The sequence below is a fragment of the Paramisgurnus dabryanus genome, chromosome 11 (assembly GCF_030506205.2).
Source record: "Paramisgurnus dabryanus chromosome 11, PD_genome_1.1, whole genome shotgun sequence".
Taxonomy (NCBI): domain Eukaryota; kingdom Metazoa; phylum Chordata; class Actinopteri; order Cypriniformes; family Cobitidae; genus Paramisgurnus; species Paramisgurnus dabryanus.
The window spans coordinates 28,746,768-28,758,020 of record NC_133347.1 but is presented as its reverse complement, the minus strand read 5'-3'; the positions used below and the strand labels follow the sequence as shown (position 1 = coordinate 28,758,020).

Sequence of the window (11,253 nt, the reverse complement as noted above, 5' to 3'; positions counted from 1 at the left end):
TGTTCTAAACTTGTTAAAGAAACATTCACACGCAGTCCACAAAGCAAGGTTCTTATGTGTTTTTTATGTTTTGTGTATATAAAATAAGGGAAAAGTGAGAAAAATGTATGCTGTCAAATTATGACATTGGTAAACAATTACTAATCCAGGCTATAGAGAGTTCCTTGGGGGTAAAAATGACCCCAGAGATTAAAAGAGTGATTACAAAAAAATATATAAATTTTTAATGATAAAAATAATATATCATTTTTTTTGTTTACTTCCCATCTATACATTAATGCTGTGTTTTGGGAAATATGAAGTACTTTTGTACCTCTTTACCACTTAATTCCTCAACTACACCATTAGCTTGCCTGAAAAATATAAATGTTTATGAAACATTCACATAAATGATGATCTAAATTTGATTTAAATTGTTTTTAGATATTGATCTAGATGTTATCTGTTGAATTTGGCCATTTGGTGTTTAGAAAAAAACATAAATGAATTACAGTTTAGAAAATAAATCATTTCGACCAGCAGATGCCCATAGAGACCCATTCATTTCACTGAATGTGGCCAACTGCTCAACATCACCACTTTAGTGATACATTTTGTGAATTTATGTTTATATAAACATTAGAAAAGGACATTAAAAATAAATATTATTTCAAATAGTAGAGTTTTTTGTAGTTTTTGATGCATTTTGAAATGTCTGTTTTTACAAAATTCCACAGAAATTTCTTTATGTGTGTGTAAGTTTAACTGTGTCTTTGTGTGCGTGTGTGTTTGTGCGCGTGCGTGTTTGTATATGTGCGCTCGTGTGTGTGTTTTACATCTTTGTTTTGCATCTGTGGATGTTTTTTGCCAAATTCTGTAAAAATGCTCTCTGTGGCAGTCATACCTTTGCGTGTTTGTGTGTGTCTGTTTGTGTGTGTGTGTGTATGTAATTGATGTATTTTCTATATTGAATTTGTGCTCTAGTACCAGGCCTCATTTCTGTTTTAAAATTTTCAGATTTATTCTAGATGCATTGATTTTTTGGACAAATAAAAGGAAAAAAAATATTTTTGTTTGCATTTCCCATTCATTTCAATTGGAGTCATTTTTACCCCCAAAGGGCCTTTTTTGGTGAATTTTTTACACCTCTTTAGAACGACCGAGTCAAGCCCAGTTTTTTTTATGAATCTTAACAGATAATTTGGAAAAGTCACAAAATCTTATTCCACTCTGTGATGAAGGGAACCATGTTTTTGAACAAAAGAAAATTGGCTTGGGGGTAAGATTGACCCCAAGGGACTTATTAGGGTTAAATGGAATATTTCACAAGACTTTTGAAGATGTAAAATAAGTCTTGGTGTCCCCAAAGTGCATTTGTGAAGTTTTAGTTCAAAATACTCCACAGATAATTTATTATAACATGTAAAATGGCCAGGTGTGTAGTTGTGAGCAAAAATGTTCCATTTTTGGGTGTGCCCCTTTAAATGTAAATGAGCTGACGAAATGCAAACACTGATCGCCATAATGGTGTTTTTTTTAAATTGAAACTCAGTTGTGCTGTCACAGGTTGAACGTAAGTTCATATTGAAAGTTCACCTGCCATACGCAAACCGACGGTCCTTGTGATGGTCGCCAAAGGTGTCCCAGAGACGCAAGGACACACTGACATCATCCACCAAATTTCTGGACCTTTCTAAAACCTGACCGGAGAAACATACCCATCACATGCATGGAGATTTACCCATCAAATAGGCTTTCAAAAATGTACCTTTCATTTTTCGAGGCAGTTATTGTTTAGATACATTATGATCAATAATAATTGCTATATTATTTAGAAATTACAACAAAAGTTTAGACATTTCTCACCTCCTGGCAGCCTCTGTACTGATCTATGACCCAAACAATGGGCACACAATGTGTGGCCAGCAACTGGTACTGTGTGAGAGTGGCGTTACAGGCCTGGGCACAGATGAGCCGGTTCTTTCCAACTGCGTTGTCCCCAACCACCACGCACTTGATAGTCTCGACATTAGGCCTCTCATAGTCCATGTCAGAATCCATAAAATGAGGCCTTTTACAAAGAATTCGGACAAAATTTAATAATTCAAACCATGTAGTATAGAAATGTAAGCATTAAGCTCAATGATCCATATGACTAAAGCAAAAAATGATCAAACCATCTAAACAGTTGTACATAAATAATATTCTCCAGTCCCATGACTGCCGTATAAGCAAATTGTCCATCATTCTCACATCTTGACTGACCACAATGTCTTCCCCCTGCAAGTAAAATCTATTAAACCCTAAAAAAATTATATGAAATATGATATGATATAATGTCAAGGAATTCTAACTTAAAAACATTGGAAGCAGGACTACTTTGTCAAGCGTAATGTGTCTTAGCAATGAGCAGGTTGTAATGATGTCTCCTTATACGAAACACCTGACTCCACTAATCAGGCTTCTTCCAGAATATTTCAAGCTGATGAACTTTCTTACATTTCTTATTTTCCCTCATTGCAACTGTGCAAATTAAAATAAAATTATTATTTGATAAATCCATAGCCAGGTGAACATTATAAATATCATATTTAAGTTTTATACTGATCAAATCATAATTGTTATATTATTTACTCTTTGTATAAAAGTGACAATCAAACAAAAGTAATTATTTTAAGATTTTAAATGTATAAAGATGTATTTCAAGCGTGAAATTATTTTGCCCACATAGGTGCCAGGAGGGTCCCACATGGGACCCACATATATTGCCCATGTTAAGCCCATCACCACATGGAACCGCTGCCTAGATAGGACCCACATATCAATGTTGGCTGGGCAGTGGGAAGTGTGATGCAGGGAATCGACAGCTGAGAGAGAGTCACTGAACTTCATTTTCCTATCAAAAATACACGGTTTATAATCGGAGCAGTCAAAGGAACAGGTCTCAATATAAATGGTTTTTTGTTCCCCAAAACGCCATCAGAGAAAATGTAAAATTTTCGGCTGCAGCTGCCAGGCAGCGAAGCAGGAGTCAGGACAGTCAGGTTTGATGTTTCTTCAGTTACTGTATCAACTGTACAACACAGGCACACCAACACAGCAGTGCTCCCCCATTCACCGTACCACAGGCACACGTACATCTACAGTACACGCCCATTTAATCTTTCATCACCTCATCTCACTGCAAAAAATGACTTTCTTAGTATTTTTGTCTTTTTTTCAGTAAAAATATCTAATACTTCTTAAATTAAGATGTTTTCTATTGATGAGCCAAATGACCTAGGAAAATAAGTCTAGTTTAGACAAAAAATATAAAATTTAAGTGTATTAGTGCTTAAAACAAGAAAAAAATCTGCCAATGGAATAAGAAAATGTTTCAATTAAGTGAAAAAGTAAACTTATTTCAAGAACATTTTTCTTATTTAATATGCAAGCAATATAACATTATTACTTACTAGTCTAAAACCATGACAGCAAAGTCAGCATCTGTCAGGAACCCCTCCTCTTCGCTGGCCCAATATTGATCCTCATCCTTCCTTTTATTCTGTCACTCTCCTGTTTTCTCTTTCTGGTCTCCTCCTACAAAGCCTTAAGTTTCTTTTTTGTAGTTGCCGCTTCGTCCATGAAAAAAACATCAGGAAAATAAATAGTTGCGCTCTCACGTCCGAATTTGAGGAACAGGATGAAGTGCCGTATGCCGTAAAGCAGTCGAATTTTGTAGTTCTTTCTGTGCTCGGGTTACTACCCGAAAACGTCTCGGTTACATATGTAACCCTCGTTCCCTGAAGGAAGGGAACGGAGACGTCACGTCGTGACCGACGAATTGGGAACCGCTTCGCGGGTGACCTATCTGCTTCGAGAAACCTTTAAAACGCCAATGAACTTGGCATGCAGATAATTGCATCTGCCGGCGCCGCCCCGCCGCACAGGTATTTAATGAGCGGCAGGTGCAGTTATCAAATCAGCTATTTTTTGCTGAGAAAGCTGGACAGAAGGAAAGGGTCCGGCCGATATCAGCAGTGGAACAGCAAACTGTGGCGACGGGACGTGACGTCTCCGTTCCCTTCCTTCAGGGAACGAGGGTTACATATGTAACCGAGACGTTCCCTTTCAGTCGGTCACTACGACGTCACGTCGTGACCGACGAATTGGGAATCCCTACCAAAGCGCCACTGAAGCTGACCCTTCCAGTGCCTGCATAAACCCTCCGACTCTCCTCTTTAAGGGAACGGAAATGGGGTTGAAGCAGAGGCCGGTCACTACTTGTTCCTTAACCCACGATAGTGACTAGGCGAACTGGGAAGCGAACTCGTCAGGCGGGACTGAGATCGCTGCGGAAAGAAAACCCTCTAGGGGTCTACCACTAAGGTGATGGATAAAAAGACACGAGGTCTATAAAAAATACACTCTCTTAGCAACACTAGAGAGGCGCGGAATGAACTCCGCTAAGGGAAACATGGTAAATCAGAAACTTTCCACGGAAATACTCACAAAGAAACCACTAGGGGGCGCAATGTGGGTGCTAGCCTCACCCAGATAGTCAAGGATACATCTAGTGAGAGGCTGGCAGCCGATGCTCCGCAACATCGGCCACCAAGCGGTGGAGAAGACAAAAAACATTTTTTGTAACGTTTTTGCCTTGATGGCCTTCCATAATGGTGCGGTTTTTGCGCAGCACCAAAAAGAAGGGCTCCAAGCCGACACAGGAGCCGTTCCTCGATGTTCTCACTGATCTGACGAGAGAACTCGAGAGGATACCGGCTCAACACGAACACTATAGAATCTAGTGAACGTATTAGGTGTCGCCCAGCCAACAGCTCTACAAATATCTGAAAGCGAGGAACCACGAGCCAAAGCCCAAGATGAAGCCACGCTTCTGGTTGAATGGGCTCTCAACCCAAAAGGGCAAGGAATGCCCTGTTTCTCATAAGCCAGGGCGATTGTGTCTACAATCCAATGAGACATCCTCTGTTTAGTGACAGCTTTCCCTTTCTGCTGACCACCGTAACAGACAGAGAGCTGTTCTGAGGTCTGAAAGCTTTGAATGCGATCCACATACACATGTAGTGCACGCACAGGACATAACAAAGCCATGGCTGGGTCTGCCCGAAAGCAGCGCTTGTAAGCTCACCACCTGATCTCTGAAGGGAGTGGTGGGAACTTTAGGCACGTAGCCCGGCCGGGGTCTCAGTGTAACGCTGGATTCAGCCGGCCCGAACTGAAGGCACGAATCGTTGACCGAAAATGCATGAAGATCCCCTATCCTTTTAATAGAAGCCAATGCGAGGAGCGTCAAAGGTTTCATAGTGAGAAACCTGACGCTCACCGTCCGCAGAGGCTCGAAAGGGCAGTCCTGAAGGGCTTTCAGCACCATGGACAAGTCCCAAGGAGGAATAGAGGGAGGGCGCGAAGGATTCAGCCTCCGTGCACCTCTTAAAAACCTAATGACCAGATCGTGCTGACCCACAGATCTACCGTCTATGGGTACGTGATGCGCGGATATTGCCGCGATATCTACTTTAATGATAAGTGGTGACAACCTCTTCTCCAAGCGGTGCTGGAGATATAAAAGCACAATACTGATCGAGCATTCCCGGGGGTCCTCTCGTTGAGAAGTACACCATACAACAAACAGGTTCCATTTCAGCGTACACGCCTGCCTCGTAGACGGCGCTCGCGCTACAGTGATGGTGTTAGATACCGCCTGGGGTAAATCACCTAAAACCTCCGCGCCCCGTCCAGAGACCACACATGGAGGTTCCACAGATCGGGGCGAGGGTGCCATAATGTGCCAGGGAATCAGGCAGGGAGGGACTGTCGCGAGGAGAGTGAATTCTGTAAAACCAATTCCTAGTTGTCCGGTACGGCGCAACTAATAGAATGCGCTCCTCGTCCTCCCTGACTTGCACAGTGTCTGCGCAATAAAGCTTACTGGGGGGGAAACCCCGCGGCCAGCTGTGTGCCAGTGCATTCACGCCGAGTGTTCCCTCGGATAATGAATAAAACAGGCGACAATGGGTTGTCTCTGAAGAAGCAAACAGATCTAACTGCTCTGCCGAAACATTTCCAAATCAGCTGAACCGACCGGGGGTGGAGCCGCCACTCGCCGGGGCGCGCTGCTCATGAGAGCGCGTCTGCCGCTGTGTTCAGCGACCCCGATATGTGAATGGCACGAAGAGACCTCAGATACTTCTGACTCCAGAAGAGGAGAGACGGGCGAGATGCGACAGGTGACGAGAGCGCAGACCGCCTTGGCGATAGATATACGCTACAGCCGCAGTTTTGTCGGTGTGCACTAATACATCTTAAGCATCGAATCACGTTGATGAAACGGACGAGCGCAAGATATACAGTGCACAGCTCGAGGCAATTTATGTCAATGTCGCTGGAATGTCGACCAGACCCCCGAAGCGACGAGCCCGCCGTACGTAGCTCCCCACCCCGTTGTAGAGACATTTTTGCCAACAATAGCATGCCTGGAGACCTATCTCAGTGGCATCCACACCCTGAGAAACGTTGGGTCTGACCACGGGGTGAAAGTGTGACGGCATCTCGATGTAATTATAATACTGTGAAAGCCGGTGAGCCACGCTCTCCTCGGGACTCGGTCATAAAGCCAACACTGAAGCGGTCTCATATGGAGCAGCCCGAGCGGTGTCACAGCCGCAGCTACTGCCATATGCCCCAGAAGTTTTTAAAATTATTTTAGTGGAACCGCAACCCTGCCTTTAAATGTTTAGGCAAGTCAGAATTGACTGAACACGCGCTTCTATGAGACGTGTTGATAAATCGACCAAATCCCGTTATATTCCGAGAAAAGAGATCCTCTGCACGGGGCAAAGTTTACTCTTTCCCCAGTTGACCTGAAGACCGAGACGAGCGAGGTGTTAAAGTACACGATTTATGTGTGTGCGCAGCATCTGACGAAACTGAGCTATTATGAGCCAATACGCCAAAACGCAAACACCGCTCTCTCTCTCTGAGGGGCTGCAGTGCGCCCTCCGCAACTTTCGTGAAGACACAGGGAGAGAGAGAGAGAAAGCCCGAACGGTGAGACTTTGTACTGATATGCCCACCCCTCGAACACAAAGCGGAGAAACGGCCTGTGTCGGGGAAATATGGAGACATGAAAGTACGCGTCCTTCAGGTTGAAGGCTGCAAACCAATCCTGTGGGCGGATGCATTAAAATATGCTCCTCTGCGTAAACATTTTGAACAGCATTCTGTGAATTCTGTGAATTCTCGACTCAGTACGCAGATCTAGGATCGGACGCAACCCGCCACTCTTCTTGGGTACAATGAAGTAAGGGCTGTAAAGCCCCGACTTTATCTCGGCTGGAGGGACCGGCTCGATCGCGTCCTTCGCCAATAGGACAGCAATCTTCCGCACGCAGTACGTGCGCATCGGCAGCCTTCACCGTGGTGAAGCCTGAATATTTGAGAGGTAGCCGGGCAAATTGAATGTATAACCGAGACGGATCGTGCGTAAAAGCCAACGCGACGGGCTGGGAAGCTCTTCCCAGGCCCCCAGATACCGAGCGAGAGGAAATTAACGGCACGATGTGTACCCGTGGCGAGCGGAGACGGGGAACTCAACGACGCGTGCTCTTTGGCCGCATTGTGAGATGTGGTGTGTAATGAAACACTCACCCGAAACCGCTGATGGATGCTGAGCTAAAGGGGGCTCCCTTGTAGATGTCCCGCTCGATACATCCGCTGGCGAATGAGGAAGAGGAGAACGTAGGGTTTTGAGCCCGTCCGAAACTCCTATATGCCTCCGGGGACCTGGAGAAAGAAGAGGAATTCGCTCTTTGAGGTTAGTGGGTGCCGATTGAAGTCGGCGGAACACAAAACGAAACCAAGGATTCCCCACCCGGCCCTCCTACGGGGTGGGGGGGAGAGTGATGTTTTCACCATCTCCTGACGAGCGATCCTCTCCATCTTCAGGTCGCCCGACTCAGAGCCGCTAAGTTTCATTTTCCACCTTTGTAGCGGGCTGAGTGGGCGGGTGAACAGCTTACGACAGGTTCCTTAGAGCTGCCGGGATGAAGGAACGAAAAAGCCGTAGCAGGACACCCTCGGCGAAAAGCAGACCAATATACTGACGTAACGGAGGGGGCAGCTAGGCTCCGACGTGGCATGAAGCCTCAGTCTGCTCTAAAGCGGCCGATCATTGTTGAACACTCTCAGCCGCGTCGCCGAAATGGCTGGTCTAAAAAGGAACATTAGGGCGATTATTAATAACCTACTTAATGCCCGCAAGACACAACCAGAGATGGCGTCCCTGGACCACCGGGGGGTGGGCATAGCACGTCCGGCGGCCTGTGGGGTGAACCCAGTCGCTCGTAGCGCCAGGTCAGAGCCACACAGGATTCTTTAGTTGCCGGACCGTGACCTCGCCTGTGCAGATCCTTCAGTGCCGTAGCCTGCGGACCTGCATCACGCCATGGCGCGCACGGCAGAGGCCGCCTCTCACAAGCCCGTGGGTCTGTGAGGGGAGGGAGGCTGGTCTCTTGGAGCAGCATAACCCTTAGCGGCCCCGCCGTCAGGAGAGGTGAGAGGTGATGGCTGAACGGTCGGTTCCGGGAGGAAAACGAGTTTTCCACGACCGTGTCAACCAACATGCACCCCGGGAAGAAAAGGCACAGAAGGTTGGGGCTGTTCTTGCAGTCCTGAAGTGCCAATCATCTAGGCGGGACGGTGCGGGTGGGGGGGGAGCTCTCCGCTCCACACAGACCGTCTCCGCGCTCCCGAGCGTACATGGCCGCCACTCGGGGTCGAGCACGGGAGCCCCTACCCAACCCGAAGGCGGGAGTGGGTCCGAGTCGGCGACCGAATAGACGACCCCCTCTCCGATGCTGTGACAGACATAGAATCCTCGTGAGGGCTGAAAGAGGACGAGAGCACGTAGAACACGCGCCACCCGTCTCTTACGGCACCTCTGGCTGTGGATGGGGGTGCTGAGAGTCACTGGACGAACCAGCTAACCGATTCAGCACCGTTTATACGGAGATAAGATTTCCGGAGTTTTGCCACCGCACCTTTAACGGGGCTCCGCAACGGAAAAAAAGGGGGTGACGTTCCCGGAGGTACGAAACCGTCTCCGCCATCCAAGAGGTTCACGCTCTCTTAGGAGTATAAACCCTCCACGAATGCCGCCTCAGCATGCACTCTTGCGCACGAGAGAGGACGATCGTGGCCACCCGGGGACCCATACATTTGCCGCATCCAGAAACACGGACAGAAAGACATCTTTAAAAAGACGCTCCTGCCTCAGTGCAAGTGAAATGCTGTCTTTAAAAAGACGCAGAACACCGCAATACTCTTTTAGAGGAAACACTCTTTTAATGTGCTGATGTTGATGAAGCACACAGGGGAACGGCTACGCACACACTCAACTAAGAGTGAGAAAAAAATTTAAAAAGAGAGGTGGAACACCCGCGAGCCTCCGCTGAAATGCCTTTGCCCAACCAAATCAAACACGCAGAGTTCTCCAAAGAGCAGAGAGTAGCTTCTCGTGAGCAGTCAGTCTGCCAGCTTTCGAAGCTAAAAAGCTGATTTGATAACTGCACCTGCCGCTCATTAAATACCTGTGCGGCGGGGCGGCGCCGGCAGATGCAATTATCTGCATGCCAAGTTCATTGGCGTTTTAAAGGTTTCTCGAAGCAGATAGGTCACCCGCGAAGCGGTTCCCAATTCGTCGGTCACGACGTGACGTCGTAGTGACCGACTGAAAAGGAACCAAAGTTTAAAAGTATGAGTAAAAGCGATAAAGAGTCAGGCTACGGTGGACATGTCATTCAACCTATTTTAAGTCGATGGCCCATCACAAGGGTCTTGAAAATATATTATGAAAGTTGAAAAACTACAAAATGCCACTTTAATGTTTTTAAATCTGTTTTAGGGCATAACGGTATGGAGCGAATTTTGTGCCATAATTTTACAAACAAATTTGGCATTTTGCAAACAAACTCAATCTGCTTTGCAAAGGGAAAACTTGACTCGCAAACTAACAGAAAAAACTTTGCAAATAATAAAGGCAATTTGAGAGAAAATGCAGAGGTGTTACAAATATGTACTGTGTTTTGTAAATATGACCATGATTTTTTCACAAATGTGACCATGATTTTCTCACAAATGGGACCATGATTTTCTCACAAATGTGACCATGATTTTCTCACAAATGTGACCATGATTTTCTCACAAATGGGACCATGATTTTCTCACAAATGGGACCATGATTTTCTCACAAACAGGACCATGATTTTCTCACAAATGTGACCATGCAATCCAAAACAGCAGATGGCGCTGTTTCAACCTTATTAGGCATTTTCAACTAGTCTCCCTGAAAAGCCCTGAATTTTAACTTACATATCACCCCGGACAGTGCCAGCAACTGAATGAAGACTAAATTAATTTTTCGTGGTTCATGTTGTTAATCTCTGGATTTATTGAAAGTGTTGATAATAATTAATGTCTGTTAATAGTAAACACATTCTGTGTGTAAAGACATTGAATTCCATCTGAATTCTATACATTTGCAATTGTCAATCCCTATACCCCGTCTGATTCTCTAAATTCTCTTCTTTTGGTGATAAGAAACTCACCATCACTGGACTGTTTTAAGTGATCCTTAAAGACTTATCCTTTTAAAATAGCTTACTATTGCAAAATGATTATTACTAACTTGTTTACTTTTGTATGTGTATGTTCCTGAGAATCTCATATATTATGGTGCTTTGAGTTTTAGAAAGTGCATTATAAATAAAATTTATTATATCCCCTGCAGAAAAATAACAGCTAATACCAGCCTATGCTGGTTGACTGGTTTAACCCTCTGGGGTCTAAGGGGTTTTTAGGGCCCTGGAGAAGTTTTGACCTGCACTGACATTTGTGCTTTTTTCAGTTGCTTAAAAACATAATAATGGCAAAAGTCTTATAACACTGCATTCAGCACAAACTGGGCTACTATATTATATGATTAACATGTATGAACATGTTTGTATTTTTGAGAGAAAAATGTTTATGCGTGGTTTTTGAAAAAATAAAAAATTTAAGTGACTGATATAAGTCCACAAAACTCATTCTAAACATGTTTTCCTAAAACTTTTCAAAGCAGGATCTAGTAGTCTAGAGTTTTTTCTTTAAAATGATGTGAAAATCATTCTGCTTACTCCTTCACATAACACAATATATTGATTTACAATTTCAAAGTCACTTTTTGGTTAGGAAGGCAATATGCAAGGAGGCTGGAAGCTCTTGAATAATCTGTGA

The 11,253-nt window shown here is 44.9% G+C and overlaps 1 protein-coding gene across 1 annotated transcript; it reads right to left on the bottom strand.

Annotated features, from left to right (window-relative positions):
- Window positions 1-1,571: 1,571 nt before the first annotated feature.
- LOC135730186 (rho-related BTB domain-containing protein 2-like) lies at window positions 1,572-2,040 on the bottom strand. The gene is made up of 2 exons (XM_065248019.1): window positions 1,846-2,040; window positions 1,572-1,679 (listed from the first exon to the last, which is right to left on the bottom strand). Exons 1-2 carry the CDS (start codon window positions 2,038-2,040, stop codon window positions 1,572-1,574), a joined length of 303 nt encoding a protein of 100 aa, XP_065104091.1.
- Window positions 2,041-11,253: the final 9,213 nt, after the last annotated feature.